At 30.3% G+C, this 21,145-nt stretch overlaps 1 protein-coding gene across 2 annotated transcripts; it reads left to right on the plus strand.

The window, feature by feature from the left end:
* Nucleotides 1–10,041: 10,041 nt before the first annotated feature.
* Nucleotides 10,042–12,986, plus strand: LOC116016740 (chitinase-like protein 1). 2 transcript variants are annotated; one of them, XM_031257121.1, is made up of 4 exons: nucleotides 10,042–10,193; nucleotides 10,320–10,750; nucleotides 11,407–11,566; nucleotides 12,241–12,986. In XM_031257121.1, the coding sequence occupies exons 2-4, from the start codon at nucleotides 10,354–10,356 to the stop codon at nucleotides 12,653–12,655; spliced, it is 972 nt and encodes a 323-aa protein (XP_031112981.1). In that variant the 5' UTR covers nucleotides 10,042–10,193; nucleotides 10,320–10,353; the 3' UTR covers nucleotides 12,656–12,986. The 2 variants fall into 2 exon arrangements, with proteins under 2 accessions (XP_031112981.1, XP_031112982.1); XM_031257122.1 differs by having other exon boundaries at nucleotides 10,144–10,246.
* Nucleotides 12,987–21,145: the final 8,159 nt, after the last annotated feature.

Below are 21,145 nucleotides of genomic sequence, written 5' to 3' on the forward strand. Positions count from 1 at the left end.
GATTCCAACTTCGAGGTTAAGTCTTTGTATTGATTGTAAAACTACTCAGGACAGTGAGCATCAACCAATGCACAATCATTGATAATTTTAACCGCAAAAGCATTATCTAGATTATCAAATTGCTCATTCCTAACTGCAATCTTAAAGATCACTGCAAGACCACACAAGGACTCAATCTTCTTCGGTAGTTTTCGATATACCTGCATAGTAGATAAGTTTGGTCATTCATTTTTGGTAAGGGCATTAACAAACAAACAAACAAACTATTAGTAGATTTAAAAATACCTATTGGTGTTTTGTCCTGAGTTGAACTGTTGTCGTGTCTAATAGTTCATTGCACTCTCTATCCCATAAACGGAATGGTGCATTACCCATGAGTTTTGCAAGAATTGTAGCGCCAATTAGACCCACTCTCTAGGCCAACAGCTTTTGCAACAATCCAGTAATCTCCGTATACTCAAAATACAATTTTTAAAGACATGTACAATTAAAAAGTTTCAACCATGGTAGACAATTTTCTTTATATATATATATATACTACATTTTTAGTTATACATTAATTGAAAAACCTTTATCGTAATGATATATGTTCATATTGTGTTTAAATGATGAACGGTTAGGAAATCATTTTTATACCTTGTTAATCAAATCCTTTATGCGCTTATAACTTGAATGTGGAAGCACAAAAAACAATGAACTGCATGTAAGTCAAATCAATCAACTAAACAATGTTCATGATTATGGATCTTTTATTAAAACAAAAATAAGGATAAAGACTTACTTGATTCGATCAATTAGAGATGTAATCTCTAGACCGAATAAATCAAGAATGTTTCACCTCTCTGATCTATATACCTTAATCACCACCTAATGATATGAAAACTGGAAAACTTAGAGATTAGAAAACCTTATGATTAGAAAATCATATGATCACTAGAGTTTTTTCTGTGTATTTATAGATGTGATGAGATCCCACTGATCCGGCTGAAAATGGAGAAATTCCTTCCATGGTGCAAATTAATTTTGATTCCATTAACATATTTATGTAAATAAGCCTTAATTTATATGTCCTTCTCTTTTAACATAAAAAACATGATTAATAGTATCAAACCATATAACAAATAAATCATGTACAGTACGTATATACATAACATATATAAGTCATATACATTACGTTCATACATAACATTATATATATATATATATATATATATATATATATAATTGACATATATGTATGTTGATTCACAAGCAGTACTGTATGTACATATATATATATATATACATATATACATATATGTATATATATATATATATGTACATACAGTACTGCTTGTGAATCAACATACATATATGTCAATTATATATATATATATATATATATATATATATATATATATATATAAATATATAATTGACATATATGTATGTTGATTCCACAAGCAGTACTGTATGTAAATATATAAACAGTACGTATACAATTTCACATGAAAAATCTTTTCCACATATATGTTGATGTCGAATGAGGATAAACAAATATATATATATATATATATATATATATATATATATATATATATATGTGTGTGTGTGTGTGTGTGTGTGTAAATAGTAATTTTAATTATTTTTAAATTTAATTTTTTGTGTTTAATAGTATTTTTAATGTAGTTTTTAAAGGACAAAACTCAAAATAAAAAATTCGACATTATAAGAAATTGTAAAAATAAAAAATTGATGACAAATGGAAGAATATATTTTCAATTAAAAGCAAGTTCAAAATAAATATTTCGAATTCAAAACTTACATAAGATACTCTGGTTATACAGATGAAAAAAATTGAAAGATAAAAAACCTTTAATATGCATAGCTCTTGGTCATAAAATACACACTCCTTACACTCCATGGTTTCACTGCCTCTACGCACAATCGAACTTTGATAGCACTGCTGGTTCGTTTTCAACAGAGAGATTTCACAGGCCAGAATGTAGAGAGGTGCAATGATGTTAGAAATTTGTATTTGTATTGTAAACAATCTAATTATTTATAAACGGAATCTACAATTTAGACATAATTAATAGACAAAAATCACCATTTTCCCATTTCTTTTTCAAAGATGAATTTTTTGAATTTGAATCCAAATCTATGAAATATCTATCAAACAATTAATTCATTTAATACATTACTCCAAATGTTAGAAAGTAAAATTGGAAATTTAAATTTATTTTATTGTGATATTTAATTACAAGATTGGAATATGTTAGGTGGTAGATTGCAATATGGGCTGCAAACTAATTGAGAGTCCAATGTGCACGAGAGTGTTATTGGCTTCTAATAGTGTCTCTCTAGTTTCCTTGTCAAGTCATTACATGAGCTCTAATAAAAAACACTATAAAATCTATTCAAAAGTGGTCTGTCCACGCCCATTATATTACTATTGTTTGTTAATTACGGTTTTTTACTTGCTTTGCCTTTTACTTGATACTTTGTTGTTCCTTGATATCTTGCAACTCAAATACTCAATTTGAATTAGCTTAGCTTCTAAACACTCTACACTTTCCTATTTAACCACCTACTATTCAACCCCCTTTTATTCTACTCTTTAAAACAATATCTGGTGTGAGGATACTCTCTCACACACTTCATCCATTCTCTCCATCCATCACCATTAAAATTACAACTTCCAATGTATAATTATAATTATAATTGATTTAACTTATACTTTAATAACCTCCAATTTTTTTTTAAACTTAATACTTTAATAATACTAAAATAATTTATATTTAATATTTATGCTTTGCATTCATAACCATGATATTATTATAAATTTAACTATATATATGCTTTTAAAATTTATAACATATCTAGTTTATGTCATTATTTATTAACTTTATATAATTATTTTTTGGGTGGGTGGGTTACGCGGGTTGGCCCATGGATTATACGGACTAAATCATGTAATCCATGGGTTATATGCAAATTTTTATGTGGACTGCGATCCTCAATGCATGGTAGTCCATGCATCAAAATAGCGTCGTTTTGATTAATGAAAAGAAACGGCATCCGCTCCGCGCCGTTAACTCTATGTATATAACATATTCAGTTTCATTTCATATACATTTCATTTCATACTCATGGCAACTTAAATCAATTGAAGCAGTTAATCAAACATGTGACATTCATGTCTCTTCCCAACTAGGGATGACAATTCAACCCGCCCCCGACGGGGAACACCGGCGGGTTCGGGAAATTTTTTCGGGGAATGAGGGCGGAGATGGGAAATTTCCCCTTCCCGCTGGGGACGGTGACGACGAGGAGGAGGGCATTCCTTGCCCCGATCTCCGGTCCCCGCCCCGTCACCGAATCCCCGTTAAATATATATAAATAAATAAATAAATTAGTTAATAAATTTATATATATATATATATATATATATATATATATATATATAATATTATTTTTGACTCTGTTACAATATATAATATTAATTAAAAATCTTAAAAACAAAAGTTTCAAAAATCAAAATCCTTATTCCCTAGCTAATTATGAACACTGCTTGGTTTGCACACATACGTTTATATACCTCCCATAATGGTTAATATGTAATAAAGTCAAGTTGTCTTAACTGATTTAATTTGTTTATGTAAATTATTGTCATAAACTTATTTGTTTTAACTGTATAATATTTTAACATTTTATGATTATAAATTTATGTTTGGAAGTTGAAACTTTGGAAGTTTGGATATTTGTAGGACTTTTAGAGTTTGGATATTTTAATTTTATTAATCTATGTATTTTGGACTTTGTTTAAGGATTCAAGACTTAAAATTTTAATTTTTTGATAAGTCTTTTTTTTCATTGCCATAATTCAAAAAACGAGGGGTATTCCCCGTCCCCGAAAAATCCCCGCCAAGGGAATGGGGCGGGGTCAGGGAATGGGGAGTTATTTCGGGGACGGGGACAGGGACTCCATTTCCCGCCCCCGCCCCGCCGCGTTGCCATCTCTACTTCCAACTATCTTTTCTCAAAGCAAAGTTGAACTAGTGAGAGGTATGACTATGATGTTGCTCTATTCTCATAGTGAGAACACCTTATTCATGTACCTCCTACACAATTGTGGCCACAATCATACAAGAGCTGAGTCAATTCAAACCACCAAGCTCACAACTAAAACTATCATCAAGTCATTATACAGTAGCTCATAGTACAATTCAATCAGATAGCATCTATCACAAAACATGACTTGATCCAATCCCTAATTGAATCTATCTAAGCATAAATTCAAATTAAAGACATTTGCAAGAACAATTGAAGGCAATAACATGCAAGAAAGTAACAAGAGAAAAATTTAACTTTGATTAAGAACATTGCAAGATAAAATTTGAAATTTGAGATTGGAGTTGATTACAAGCTGAATTGATCTTCAAATCTTCAACAATGTGGATTGATTATAAAAGAAAAATGTTTTGAGAGGTTTTGTCTTCAAGAAAATCTTGGAGAGAGAGTGGAAAATGAAAAGCTCTATGAAAATAACCGCCTAGGCATATTTATAACCCCCTGCGCCAAAATGAACAAATCTTAGCTTTCTGGGTGCGTGTGTGGTCACGGTCAACCTCAAGCTGTGAGTTCCACCGTGAGTTTTCATCAAACCTTGTAGGTTCCAAAGGTCAGGTTGGTCTTCACGTCGTAACCACGATCGTAACCAATATCTCCATAAAAAAGTGCTGATTTCTAGGTCGTCATTTTTCACCTTGTAGACGTTTGAAGTAGACTTTGGAGGAGTATCAAATGAATTAATGCTAATAGATCGATGGAGTTAATGATTTGAAGGAAATGAAATAGTTTGCTAAATAATAATTGATTGGCATACCAACTAATATAAGGAGTCATACTAGGGTCCTATTAAATTCTATCCCATTTTAAATATTTGGTAATATTATTTACTGATATTGGTGTTGGATCGAATTTGACTTTTATCCTTTTAATCAACAATAATTATTGAATATTAAAAATGAAATAAATCTTATTAAGACATGTAGTATTTTCTCCAAAAAGTAATACGTCTAAAATTTCTAGATATAATAGATAAGCCGTGTAACATATATATATATATATATATATATATATATATATATATATATATATATATACACACTAAATTATATAAGGATCAATAATGTTAGTGAGATTGTAATGGAAATATAAAACATGTTGTAAGCATATGCATTCATACCTTATACATTTTTTTTTAATTTCTTCCTTGTATATAAACTTTGATAATGAAATATTCATTTAATTTATTATTATTCTTAACTTGACAACTCACTCCAAAATATTTTCTAACCTTTTAATAATAATAATAATAATAATAATAATAATAATAATAAGACAAAAATGTCCTTACTAAAAATATGAGAAGTCATAAGAAGAACTAAAAGTGTCCAAAAAATAATAGTCTGGGATGTTAAATGGCAAAAACGATTGTCTGAGACTAAATTTGGAATTGTCACCAAAGACAAGGGACCTTTGGTGGAATTTACTCTTAAAAATATCTCGATCTATATACAACTATACCACACACACTAAGGGAGTGTTTGGTTGACGGGTTTTGGTATAAGGTATGGGTATCAAAGTGATTGTTATTATTTAGTTGACAGATTTTTAGAATACTACTATGCGTTTGGAATACCCATTAATTGAAAAATCCATACCCTCATTAAATAAGGGTTTCATTTCCCTTCATCATTTCTTCTCCAACTATTAATAATCATTGTCATTCTACCCTAATACCAAACATGCAAAATACTTTCACCAAAACCTATTACTCTTACCAAGTATTTGATACCCATACCAATTCCGATTCCAATGTACGAACCAAACACATCCTAAATGTGCTCTCAAAAATTCTTTCAATTATTTGTAATTAAACTAAAAAATTACAAATTTAACAAATCCATCTTAATGTAATATTTTTCCATTTGCTAGATGCGGATACTCTTGTTTTTCTTCTTTTATATATATATAACTTATGCATAATCTGCTTAAAGCTTATTGTTCAGGCAAATGACTAGACAAATATTGCTGTGTCAGGCAAATGACTAGACAAATATTGCTGGTGCTATCAGCCTTCTTGGATTTAAGTCATTATGCACAACCAATTGTAACCGGTATGCTTTCAATCTCTTTTCTCTTTTGCTGCAGTTAGTAATATTCATTAGGCCGCACTAATACAGAAAAGGGCATTTGCGTCCAGAGTTTTGAACTATTTGCGTCTGGAATACTCCCGACGGATATGCCATGGACGCAGATAGACTGGCCTATTTGCGTCCGGAGTTGCCTGGACGCAGATAGTCGACCAGCTGCGTCCTTATTTTTTATTTTTTTATATACAATTTATTTGTTGTGCACCCCAGAAAAATTTCTGTAGCATTTACAATATAGTAGTTCTTGCCCAATTTTCAATACATACATATCAAATCACACCAACTTCACAAATCTCAAAACATAAACAACTTCACAAATCTCAAATCTAAATTGTCAAGACTTCAAAGCTAAGTTAGACAGTTAGTCACCAACACCTCAAAGCTAGCTAAAGCCTAAAGCTAGCTAAGTTCCCAAAACAATCTATTCAACACCATCCAACACATAATACACAATATACAATTTTTATATGCATATATATAACACATAATACATAATATACAAGAAAAATTCTAAAATATATTATTGAACATTTTAACACATAATAACAAGTATATAGATATACATAATACACAATTTTTTTAATTAAACTATCATAATATTAATACCTAACATATACAATAACACACAATAAATATAATTAATCAAAATTAAATTAAACAATAATAAATATTTCTTAAGTATAAAACAAATAAATAAAATAAACTAATAAGCTACGTACGTACCTGAGGAGCGCGTAAAATGGCGACGGCGAGCAGCAGCGGTGAAGCGCGGGGTCGGGCGATCAACGACGGGGTGGTGTGGCGAAGCGCGGGGGAGGGTGACCGGACTCAACCATGCATAACTTTTTCAGTTATTCTAGAGGGTTTATTACAGGAAGAAGGTGATGATATTGAGGAAATTTGTTGAGAATTGAAGATGCTGCCAATCAACTAACCAAAATACATCATGAAGGTGAGAATCCGGAGAGAGAAGTCTCTACCTCAGACCACTTATTTGGGAGTGATAGAGATAACAGCCCCAGCCTATGGATGGTATCAGATATGCTGAGAATGTGGTTGAGTTTTCACAAGTGAAAAACTTAGAGGATTTCAATGTTGTTGTCAACAACCTAAACATAGATTCTGAGATCTCCGAAAACACTAGGCTAAGTACAGTTGGAAAAATAGAGGCAACGTCAACTAACTGACACTCTTTAGGAAAAGGAGAACAACTAAAACTGAATATGAAGTTTGTGCTGTGTTACAATAATACTGCCTTAAAAGCGTCATTTTCCCGGTAACGGTATAGTTAAGGATCCCGGCACGCTTCCGATAGGTTACACAGACTAGCTGCGCTAAGCTTTCACCAACTATAGCATAGACATAGACGAACTTCACTTTACTCAATGGGACAGAGAATTAAAGGGGAGGAAGAGATTCTTGGTTTGGTGTGTCTTTTCCAAATGGGGAAGGTTGCTATATATAGTAAATCATGTAGCAACCCTCCCTCACCAGCCACAAAACTAGCATGTAAATAGGCAAGAATTGAGGGAAAAGTTGACACATGTGAGGCTAAGCAAAACCATCTGATTCCTAATTTTCTAATTTTGAATGATTCCCAACAAGTACTATGAGCTATGCGCAAGGCTTATCTTCATCAGCTTCAGGAACCTAGGTTGAACTACACGCTAATCACCGGGACAATAACAGAAACTGTGAAAATTGCGGATGGCATCAAAGCTGCCACGTTTGCAACAGGCCGTGATGTTTTCGAAGTATGGGACAGAAATCTGAGGGGGGTGGGGTATTTTGGCATGGACGTGGGGTTCTTGGGCAGCAGGATAAGCGAGCTGATTATGCAGGCAGCCGAATGAGTTCTATCCCATACTTCGAAAACATCACGACCTGTTGCAAACGTGGCAGATTTGATGCGATCGGCAATTTTCACAGTTTATGTTATTGCCCTGGCGATTACCGTGTAGTTCAACCCAGGTTCGTGAAGATACACATTGCGACTGTGACATAGTTTATATATTATATTAGAGCCGTCAAAACGGGCTTCGCCCGCCTGGTTAGTCCGTCCCGCCCCATAAAAAAGACGCGACGGACTTTGATCGCCTAACCGGCCAGGTTGATGGGGCGGGCTTCCTGCCCCATATATATATATATATATATATATATATATATATATATATATATTGAATCAAGTTTTAAAAAATTAGTATATTGTATAAATGATTTGTTATTGGTTTATGGATTATCACATTATGTATTTGATTATTTATTAGTTATTTAATATATATTTAATACTTTTTTATATTAACTTTTATTTAAATTTAAAATTTGGCGGGCCCCCCGTGAAGGTCCTCCGGCTTAAGGCGGGGCGGCTTCTCTTAGGCCCGTATTTTGGCCCCGTCATATGGCGGGCTTTGGCGGGCCACGCCCCGCCAACCCATTTCGACAATATTTTGTTATTAATGATGTACTATTAATGTTTAATTTATCATGATAATGTTTGGAATTGTAATTGTATCATGTTGCTATCTATCTAATGTATGTATGTATACATCTAACTTCTCATATAACAATTATTAATATTTTTATAATTATAATTTAAAAATTAGAACACATTAATTAATCATTGGGCATGGAGTTTCGTGCAAGGCCCGTGTCCTGACTAGTATATATATGTGTGTGTGTGTGAGGGGGGGGGGGTAATATTAATTAATGAGTTAATTCCGTTTTTGGTCTTAGATTTATAGGTGACTGTCCACTTTTAGTCCCTTTTTTATCAAAACACTCCCTTTTAGTTCTAGTATTATTGTGGCATGACCATTTTTGGTCCTCCATCAACAAAATCGTTGAAATACCGTTAAATACAAGGACATTTTGATCTTTTTAATACAAAGTACGCTGACTCTTTATATTTTTTATGTTTATCTTTTTGAAAAAATTCATAATTGAAGACCGAAATGTCTTTATATTTAACGATATTTAAGCTATTTTGTTGATAGAGGACCAAAAATGGTCGTGCCACAATAATAATAATAATAATAATAATAATAGGACCAAAATAGGATGTTTTGAAAAAAAATACTAAAAGTGGACTGTTACCTATAAATCTAGGACAAAAAATGGAATTAACTCTTAATTAATGCATATTACTATATTGCATTAAATTACAACACATACTTGTGTTATATATATATTTCAAAATTGAAAATATTTAAAAATAAATAAAAAGAATTAATATATTTTAAAATTAATATCCCTTGGTTGTTCGAACTTAATTAAAGGTTTAAGGTTTTCCTTTCCCTAATAATACAGTTCCATTAAAACTCATGAGTAGTACTGTTGGTTGATCAAACAAATGAGGTGTTTAAAAAATGGTTGATCAAACTTCTTTTTTTTTTTTTTTGTTGATTTGACCAATTTGTTGAGTAAAGTTAAAAATAATTTAACGATTGTTAAATAAATATATAAAACCATAAATGATAAGTCATTTTATATATTACCAAATAACTAATTAATCAAATATATATTTTTCAAATCGTAAATACTAGTAACTGATCAAAACAATTGCCTCCACTGAAGCTCGAATCCACTCCTATCATCCATCATCCATCATCCATGTAAGAGTGTAAACCGGGACACCAAGTGTCACTAGGCCACAAGGTCTTTGGCATCAAAACATATAATATAATCAAATTTATCAAATAATTATCAAACATTCCAAAGCATAAAAATGAAATATGAGGAGTATTGAGTAAATGTTGAACCTAATATACAAGGTTTATGATTAAAGTCAAATAAACACTTGTACTGTAACAGGTATGAGGCTGTCGGTGGAGTGGCATTGACAAGGTGGGTCAGCCCTCACCATCGTCATTGCTTCATTACAAATCCAGCCTGGTTCTTCTATCAACCAGATCTCATCTCTGCCGTCCATCCTTCCCCTGATAGAGATTCTTCATCTAACACCCCCTGCAATTTCCTCTAATCACCCAAAAAAAGGTAGGAAAAACCCCGCACAATTCATCTTCTTGACCCAGATCTCAAATCATTCAGTACGCTTTCTTTTCACTTCACTTTCCTTTCATTCTCCTTAAATAATCACCGGGTTTTTCATCTCATTTGCAGGGAACAAGGGAAATTGAAGAGAAGAGAAAAAGAAATGGAGGGTTCTTTGAAATTTGTGGCATTGATGATGGTAATGGTGGTGACGGCTGCTGTGGCGGTGAATGGAGACGGAGAGGTGTCGAAGACGCCGCCGACAGTGGTGAAGAAGGTGAAGGGTACGAAGATGTGTGCCAAAGGGTGGGAGTGTAATAAGCTCTCCAAGTTCTGCTGTAATTTGACCATTACCGACATTTTCGATACCTACCAGTTTGAGAATCTGTTCGCCAAGAGGAATTCCCCCATCGCTCACGCCGTTGGGTTCTGGGATTACCGCTCGTTTATCCTCGCCTCCGCCGACTTCCAGCCACTAGGATTCGCCACCACCGGCGGCAAGAAGATGCAGATGAAGGAGCTCTCCGCTTTCCTTGGCCATGTCGGCAGCAAAACTTCATGTCGGTGCATACTCTTCTCTTCTATTTTTTTTTTTAAAATACATTAGTATAATTTTGTTTAGTTCTGTGATTATTGAGAGTATGGTGAACTTCAAACAAGAATTGAGATTGGAATTGTTTGATTCAATTCTTTGGTGTCTATGAGAGCCATATTGGATTCATATTGTTGTGATCAAGGAAATTGTTTATAGTTTTGGGCCTTTTGCAATAGCTAGATCTAAGTATATTGCACAACAAGTTTGACTACCAATAGGAGAGGCCAATTGGCCTTCTTGGTTTGAGTCGATCAGCTATGGGTAACTTAAGCTGGTTTAACTCCTTGTGGTCCTTTGTCGGTTAGGGTCACAAGGCAGGGAAACTTGTAGGCCACCGACAAAGTTTTCACTTAATTTGTTTTTTTTCTTTTCCCTTGATATATTGGGGTAACTTGACTTTATGCAGTTGGTATACTCTTATTAGGTGGATCTAACAATTAAAGATTGTGGGTGTTAGATAGTTTTGGATATCAATGTAATTTGGACTTATGAGTCCTGAATAGTCTTGTGGGGCAAAAACTTCTTGTAGTTTTTGAGTCTCTGTAATGGCTATCGAGGTGTTTGAATGCTTTGATGTGTGTATATTTGCTGCCTTTTTGAAGTGTTTTGCTTACTTTGAAGGTGGTTATGGTGTGGCTACTGGTGGACCGTTGGCTTGGGGTCTGTGTTATAACAAGGAGATGAGTCCTAGCCAAGACTACTGTGATGATTTCTACAAGCTGACCTACCCTTGTGCCCCGGGAGCTCAGTATTATGGTCGCGGTGCCTTGCCCCTCTACTGGTATATTTTGTGGTTACTTATCAACTTTTCTTTGTTATCTCTGTAATCAAGTTCTTAGACTCGTAGGCTCACTTGATTTATTTGTAGTCGCCTAGTCGGGCTATGTCCTATACTTCTGACTACTACAATTATGTCTTATGAGTTAATACTAGTTGGGGTCCTCCGTGTAACGTTTAGTCCTAAACTTTCAATTTAAACACATGTGGTCCTTCAGCTTTCAAATTTAACCGCCTGTTGTCCTTCCGTTAGTTAAGGAAGGGCAAAGTTAGGACCAGGGATGGTTAAAAATTTGAAAGTTGAAGGACCATAGGTGGTTAATTTGAATATTGAAGGACCACGAGTGCTTATATTGAAAGTTTATCACTAAATGTGGTGGTGCCACTATACTCTCAAGACCCCAGCTGGTATTAACTCTATATCTTATTTATGAGATGTTTTCATTGTTTCTCGCTTTGAGCCTACTCCTTTATAAATTATTTTTTGAAAATAAACAAAAGAATGCACCATGCTTCGAAGTATGAAATTTGCTAACCTCACTTAGTTACATCTAGTTCATTCTGTATTTCCGTTCGCAATGGAAAACTAAAAAACTTTACCCATTTTTATGCTCGGTTTATTTTTGGAAGTTTAGATAAATACAATTCTGAGCGATATTGCTTTCTTGCTTTGCTCAGGAACTTCAATTATGGAGCTGCAGGTGAAGGCCTCAAGGTCGATCTCTTGAACCACCCCGAATACGTCGAACAAAATGCCACCATTGCTTTCCAGGCTGCAATGTGGCGGTGGATGACCCCGATGAAGAAGGGGCAGCCTTCGGCTCACGATGCTTTCGTCGGTAATTGGAAGCCCACCAAGAACGACACTCTAGAACATAGAGTTCCCGGCTTCGGTACCACCATGAACATACTCTACGGTGATCTCGTGTGCGGTCAAGGCGACGTGGACTCCATGAACAACATCATCTCCCATTACCAGTACTACCTCGACTTACTTGGTGTTGGCCGCGAGGAAGCTGGGCCCCACGATGTTCTGACCTGTGCAGAACAAAAACCCTTCAACCCATCCTCGACTTCTTCCTCTTCCTCTTGAGGTCTGCACCATATTAGATTCATTTCCCCCGGTCAACATTTACAAGAACAAAGCGTGCAATAAGAGGAGCAAGTAAGATTTCACCTCCGCCTTTCGATTTTGCTCCTGCTCTCTAAACTCATGAATGGAGCTCTAAATATTATAGTGGGGATCATATTACATGTATTGATGTTGCTGTTCTTGTGATGTGTTCTATAGATTTTTGGGATTCATTTGGTGTTCATAATGTGTATTTGTGCATGGTGTAGTAATGAGGTTTGGCATATTTTATGTAATGTGAACTCTTACACATATATCTATCAATTGTGAAGACTCAAATGTTGCTGCATTATTTAGTACTCTCTATTTTAGTTTCATGTCTATTATTCATCGATCAAACAATTATTCTTTTAAAAAAAATGTTATTTTCTTTAGTTTATTTTTTAAATTTAACTTTTTGTATTTAATATTTTTTGACGTAGTTTGTAAATATATAAATTTTATATACTAACATTAAATTAAACATTATAAAAAATTGAATTATATAAAATTAACTTAAACTAGATATTATAAAAAGTTAGGGAAAATGATCGAATAGAACTTTAAACTTTATATCAAAAGTCAATTAGACACTTGAATTTTAAAAAAGTGCAATTAAACTTTCAAACATGTTATTTTTGTACAATTGAATCTATCAACCGGTAACAAACGTGTTATAGACAGTCTTTCTCATTTTGATGAAAAATTTGACGAATCTCCGGCCACAATAATTTTAAGTTTCCTTTTCTGGAAATGGTCGGATTGGTCGCCTTCTCCAAGATAAGGCGACCTTTACTGGTCCTCTTCGCTGGAGAAGGCGACCATTTGGTTGATGGTCAATGTTTTCAGAGTAAAATTTCTTTTGGACAATGCCGGTCAACAGTAAAATGATAGTCAACGGTGTAATTTTATCAGTAACGTGTTGGTTATTAGTAAATTTGATTTATTTGATAAAAATTAACATGTTTGAGGGTCCCAATTGCACTTTTTAAAAGTTTAGGTGTCTAATTGACTTTTGGTGTAAAGTTGAAGGGCCTATTTAACATTTTTTCCTAAAAGTTATAAATATGTTGAGTTGAATTTCGCAGTAAGGGGGAAGTACGAACAACAAATTATACCATGGACTATGGTCCACAGAGCGTTGCGGACTATGATCCAAAACGGTGCTATTTCTTTTAATGAAAAGAAATCGCACCCGTTTTGCACCGTTCCGCATAGATAGCTCCACTTGTATAACATATTCAGTTCCATTTTATATACAAGTTTTATTTCAGCACAACTAGAGTTTCATTTTGTTCCAACTATAGTTTCATTCAACATTATACATACAATAGTCTTATTATAGTGAGACATGTTATTGAATTTCATTTTGTATACATTGTAGTTTGATTACAACACTATTAAATTATAATTTTAATTCAACTACAATTTCATTAGACAATATACACCTAAATATGTGAAACTGTTTTTCAGTTTCATTTTATATACATTGCAGTTTCCTTACAACACAATCATAGTATCATTTCGATATAACTACAGTTTCATTAGATAATATACACTCAAAGTGAGTGGACCTTTTGTGCGCAGTGAGCAAAGGTCTAGCCTTCGTGTTCAGTTGAGCTACCATGATTTACATCCTCCCTGATGCTTTGTTGGGCCGGGGAGATAGAGATTCAACCTTTTGGGAGAAGTTCATCTCTTTCAATTTATAAATTTAGTTTATCAATTATCTGAGATGTTAAGTTCTGTGTATATAAAATACTACACCTATTTTATATGCGATGCGCAAAAATATATGTCAAATATTAATACTCAATGTTAAAATCTTAATTATATTACAATATTTTTTAAAAATAATAGTATATAATTTTGGTTTTAAATTCATATTTCTAGAATTCATATTATATTAAAAGTATAGTTGATAATTTGAGTAATAATTATAGTATGATTAATATTAGGGAAAATGGTATCTTTAGTCCCTGAGTTATGAGATAGTGCCGACTCAGTCCCTGAGTTATGACCGTATTCGAATTTAGCCCCTCACTTATTCGCGAAGTGGCGAGTTTAGTTCCTGGTCGTTAAATTTGACGAAAAAACTAAAAAAAAATTAAAATTCGAGGGATAAAATAGGAAATTCACATTTTATTTTTCTTCTTATATCAAAACTACTTTTACAATATTATTTTTCACTTCTTAGCATCATATTTTCAAGATTCTTCAATTTTAAAAACAATTTAATAACTTTCGTATGACTTGTTAGGAACCTGACTCTCGTATAACAGACTTAAGACTTAGCACAAACAAAGAAACACATGATCATTGTATTTAGGTGTGTAAAACACACTATCCTAACAAGTTTTGATTTTTTTTTCCTAAGCAACAAATGTAATCAAATTAAAACTTTTGAGGTACAAAATGATGTCAAATTTCTCAGGTTGCTTTTATGAGAAATTCACCAAAAGAATATTTGACTAAACCATGGTTGCAGTAAGCGCTAGGTTAGCGTCTACCGCCTGACTAGCGTCTAGCGCCTAAGCGGTCTAGGCGGTGACCTATAAAAACAAAAAAAATTAATTATGTGTGTGGGTGTATGTCATATATTAACAATAAATAAATTTAAATATATATAAATATAATAATAAAATTAACAAGGCCGACTCGCTCGAGTTAACGCGGCTAATTCTGCCGAGTTGGGCGAGTTAACTCGGCCAAATTCGGCCTAGTCGGCCGAGTTAGGCGCTAGGTGGCCTCCTTGGCGGCCCGCCACCTAGGCAAACGCCTAGGGAGCAATTCGCCTCGATCTAGGAGCGCCTAGGCGGGGATTTTTGTAACAGTGGACTAAACTACTACATACAAAAGAATTTTTACATACTAAAAATCTCAAGTTATTTATTGTCAAAAAAAATTTAAGTTATTTCGTTGGTGAATTTCTTATAAAAGCAACCTGAGAAATTTGACATCATTTTGTATCTCAAAAGTTCTAGTTTGATTACATTTATTGCTTAGTAAAAAAAAAATCGAAAATTGTTAGGATAGTGTGTTTCACACGCGTGAAGATAATGATCGATCGTACTAGATAGATAGCCTCAGATAGACCATAAACCTTTCATACGAAATTCCTCAATCCATTCATTAATGCGCAAGAGAAAGCGACCTATCAGACTAGAAGGAAGTTGGTCTTTCTCCATGACCCACCCCCTTCGCGCAAGTGTTTCTTTGTTTATGCTAAATCTTAAGTTTGTTATACGAGAGTCAGGTTCCTAAAGTCATTTGAAAGTTATTGAAATGCTTTTAAAATTGAAGAATCTTGAAAATAATTAGGCTAAGAAGTGAAAATTAATGTTGTAAAAGTGGTTTTGATATAAGAAGAAGAATAAAATGTGAATGTCCTATTTTACCCCTCAAAATTTATATATTTTTATTTTTTTCGCCAAATTTAACGGTCTGGGACTAAACTCGCCACCTCGCGAATAGCTGAGGGACTAAACTCGGATACGGCCATAACTCAGGGACTGGGTCGGCACTACCCCTATAACTTAGGGACTAAAGATGTCATTTTTCCTTAATATTATTAAAGTAAGAATTTTAGATATGATAAATTCTTAAATATAGTTATGGTAACATTTAATTAAAATCTAAATGAAATCAAACTTATCTATATATATATTAAAACAGAAGTGCTAGCTTTCCCGCTCATTTTAGTCCAAAAATTTTGAAATCGGTCAACATAATATTATATAATAATTCCTTATCAGAAATTCTAGCCTTCCTTATCATTCCTTATTTATGGCTAAAATTGACAAAATATTCCAAAAAATGATAGCATTCAAATTGAACTATAATTAATTAATATAATTAAAGTAGTTAATTTCGTGCACCCCATAGCATTCAAATTACTATAATCTATATAATTAAACTACTTAATTATGTGCACTGCCGGTAATTTTTGAATATAATTAAAGTAATTTGAATGCTATCATTTTACTATTTAGTATTTTAATTACTTTAATTATATTTTATTTATATTGAAAATGGTGCTGAAATAAACGGTATGAAATATTTTATACTATATGATGTATATTATAATATTCTAAAAAATATTACTATATTATGTTAATGTACGTAACTAAATTCCTCTTATTATGATATTTTTTTAAAAAAAATTTCAACAATCAAATTACTATATGATGTATATTATAATTAAATTATCTCATGATGATATTAAAAAAAAAATCCAACAATAAAAAATAAAATTCCAACAATCAAATTACTATGTGATGCATATTATAGTATTCCAAAAAATATATTACTATATTATGTTAATGTACGTAATTAAATTCCTCTCATGATAATATTCAAAAAATAAAAATTCCAACAATCAAATTACTATATGATGTATATTATTGTATTCTAAAAAAAATTACTATATTATGTTAATGTATGTAATTAAATGCTATTCAAGTATACGGTTGCGTGTTTGTAGGTTATATATATTTATATATTTATTAATTTATTTGTTTAAAAATTTGAAATCAGTCAACATAATATTACTATACTTAACAAAATTATTTATATACATATATTAACAAAAATAGTCACACGGAAAGTAATAATTATTAAACAAATATATATTCTTTTCAACTTAAGTTCAATTTTTTTATATAAAAAATAAAATTAATATATAAAATTATATCATTAAAAAGTTCTAATTAAAAACTTTTAAATAACACCTATATTGATATTTTATTTTAATGTATTAATTAACATACAATTATATTAAATCACTATATTATATTCATTTTCAGTATAATATTGGTTCATTTTTAAAATGTTGTAGATTGATTTTTTACAATACTATTGCAATATATAATTAAATTTAACATAAATTTACATAATAATATATATTAAAACAGAAGTGTTGTTTTCCCGTCCATCCTAAGAAATAAAAAAAATGATATATATGTTAATTTAATTTATAGTAATGATTACCTAAATATTTATTATAACATGAATCATGGTCTACTTTTAAGGTACACTAAACTAATACTTAGTATATTATTTTTCAACTTAAGTTCAGTTTTTTTTTTATATACAAATAAAATTAATATATAAAAAATATATCATTAAAAATGTCTAATTAAAATTTTTTAAATAACACCTATATTGATATTTTTATTTTAATGTATTAAATTAACATACACTTATATTAAATCAACATAATTACGTACGACAATTGAAATAATTCTTTTTCAAACGTTTCATTCGCATAAAAGTAAACTTTGGTGAAAAATAAAACAACAAAAAAAAATTCATTGTTATTTGTCAACTTAAGTTCCATCATTATATTGCTATATATATAGATCTCTATCCTTCATAAAGTCATAAATAATAATATGGTAATTTATTGGTAATAGAAATTATAAAAACGAAAATATATATATTCTATTAAAATAAAATAAATTCTAAATCAAAATAGATATGTAAAATTTAATTTATTCTAATAAGATATAATTTTAATTTAAAGTAATATAAATATATATATATATATATATATATATATATATATATATATATATATATATATTGCTAAAAAGAGAAAATAATAACTATAATACACATATACATATTGAATCATTGTTGCATGTCAAAAGTTCACCCAAAAAAAATTATTATGTGTCAATTTGTTTACTTCATCTAACTTTTAAAAATAACTACAATATTATTACTACTATATATAAATTTCTTCCTACATAAATAATGTTGGTTTTGAAAGTTTAAAAATGTGAAAGGTAAAATATATCATTATTATGATTTTAGCATTCTACTAATAACAAATATAAGTATTATTGTATTAATTATTTAAATGTTTTGTAGTACAAATGTTGTAAACAAATTTTGTAAAATACCATAAATTATAAAAATTTACAAATCTAAAATAATAGTTATTATTTAACTATTATGAGCCCAAAATAAATTAATTTACGTTAATAACATAACTGAATAAAACTAACATAAAAATGAACTAATTGAATTAACTTAAATTTGCGGAGTTTGAAAAAAATATAATGTTATTGGGTAAATGTCTCACATTTAAATGTAATGTTATTAAATTAATTGAAATTCACATATTTAAGAATGATGCATCATATCGAGATCTATAAATTTAAAATGATAAAATAATAAGAGACAATAGAACTAAAAGTAATAAATTTTCAATAAATTAGTTAAAAACATATCATAGATCTACAAATATTGAATTGAACCACAAAGTCAATTGTGGACCTATTAATTAAATGATGATCTAGAGATATTTTGATTGTGCTACATTTACGGGTTGAAAAATATTTAGAAACAAAACTAAGTGGTTTCCAGACATCTATTACTATTTATGATAACAGACAACAGTTTAAGGCAAAAATTTGTGTTTGACCATCTAATGGTATCAATCCATGAGACAGGTTGAATATTTAATTATAGATGTCAAAGATCTGACCCGTCTTACGAATTGAGACCCCTGAGACGGTCTCACACAAGTATTACTCAAAGTTTAAAATAACAACAAAGTAGATTTTGAAACAAAACTCAAATATCAATGTAAAATTTTAAAATAAGAATGTATTTTCATGCAAGGAAAAAAAATATAATATTTATCAATATCTATATAATAAAAAATTATCAATTTCTATTTTTATCCATTTATGTAGACATATATTATATTTATAGTATTTTGTACAATATGAAAATATATACACATTTTTTAATAGAATTGTGATTACTGGCATAATTATACACGTTAATTACTACAATGGTTACTTATTAAAAATTTATTTTAAAATATGTCTAAACTCATACTCTTAATTAAAAATTCAAAAATATTTAAAAATTTGTCTAAATATGTAATATATTTATGGACTACATTAATCCATATAAATTTAAAAGTTAAATTCTTTTAATTTGTAAATGAAATTTTCTTAATTATAATTAATAAAATATAAAATATAATTAAGAATAAAATTATAAAATTAACAAAATGTATATTAATAAATATTTATATTTTTAAAAATAGATACATACATATACTTATGCATTATATTAATCATACAAAATTAAAATGCTATTTTTTAATTTATATAATTAATTATTTTAATTATAATATATCAATATAAATTATAATTACAGAAATTATATTATAGAATTTGCATATATACATATTAATAAATATTATTTGTATATACACTATATTACACAATCATATAAGAAAGTGTGTCTGATTAGAGTTTAAAATCACATATACAGAATTTAAAATTTACATTTTTTTAATTTCTAAGTATAATTTTCTTAGTTATTATTCATATTGTTAGAATTATAATATATATGAAATAAGATTAGGAATAATTCAATTTAATTATGTAAATTTTTCTCTATAAATTTATATAAATATTTACATGAATAGAGATTATATTAATCATACAAAATTTTAATTTTTTATGCTACGATAATAGATACTTGACTAAATATATAAAAATCTACTATATTATTATATTGTACATTTTAATATATTTGTATGTTTTAAATTTTTTATTTAAGTTCATAATAAAAAAAGAATTTCCGTGCACCGCACGGGTAAAACACTAGTTTCTTATATTACTCCAATATATAATGTCTACGTACATTATTGTCATTAAAGAAATAAAGAAAAATATTGTATATGCATGTGCATGGTAATAATAATGAAAAAATATGACAAAAATTATAACGGTAGAAATACTTTTATCCAAAAAATTGTATGGTATAGCTCTTTTATAGCATTATGTATAAAAAAAATTAACAAAAAAAAATAAATATAAATCAGGGATATAACTTAGATTGAGACTTATGTTTTTGATTATGAGAAAATAAAGAATATATTAAAAATTACAAATATGATATCATAAAACTCTAGATACAAACAAAATTTGATGTTTAGTTAGTCGAAAAATTAAATTTACTAATTCAACAATTAAAAGATCAAACTTAACAAATAAAATGATATGTGCTAAACTTGTAACTCAATAAATATATTGTGCAATTAGGATGGAGCCTAGGTAAACGTAGTGTAAGAGATACACTCAATTTAATAAGCTCCTTATAAACACCATCATGTAAGATTGGGGTATGAAGACTTTGGGACGAGTTACATTTTGTAAGCAAGAAACACTGTATTTATGATCAACAGTTCAACAGCGCAGCATTTATGACATTCATTGACAAGGGCAAGCATTTATGACATTTGGCCGTACTCAAGATTTTCACCTTCAAACATAGTAACTAATCTCTTCAGTCTCAAGATTTTCACCTTCAAACATAGTAACTAATCTCTTCAGTCTCACTAAGTTGTAGACAGTAACATTCTGTACCCCTATAGTTGACAGTTTTTGTACATATAATTATCATATTATGTATCAGCAAACATCAAGTTAGTTGTTTACATAT

The sequence above is a fragment of the Ipomoea triloba genome, chromosome 4 (genome assembly GCF_003576645.1).
Source record: "Ipomoea triloba cultivar NCNSP0323 chromosome 4, ASM357664v1".
In the NCBI taxonomy this organism is placed as follows: Eukaryota; Viridiplantae; Streptophyta; class Magnoliopsida; order Solanales; family Convolvulaceae; genus Ipomoea; species Ipomoea triloba.

Coding starts and splice junctions, on each gene's coding strand:
- LOC116016740 (XM_031257121.1), top strand. CDS start 10,354: ATGGAGGGTTCTTTGAAATTTGTGGCATTGATGATGGTAATGGTGGTG. Junction 10,751..11,406: donor TGTCGGCAGCAAAACTTCAT/GTCGGTGCATAC, acceptor CTTACTTTGAAG/GTGGTTATGGTGTGGCTACT. Junction 11,567..12,240: donor GGTGCCTTGCCCCTCTACTG/GTATATTTTGTG, acceptor TGCTTTGCTCAG/GAACTTCAATTATGGAGCTG.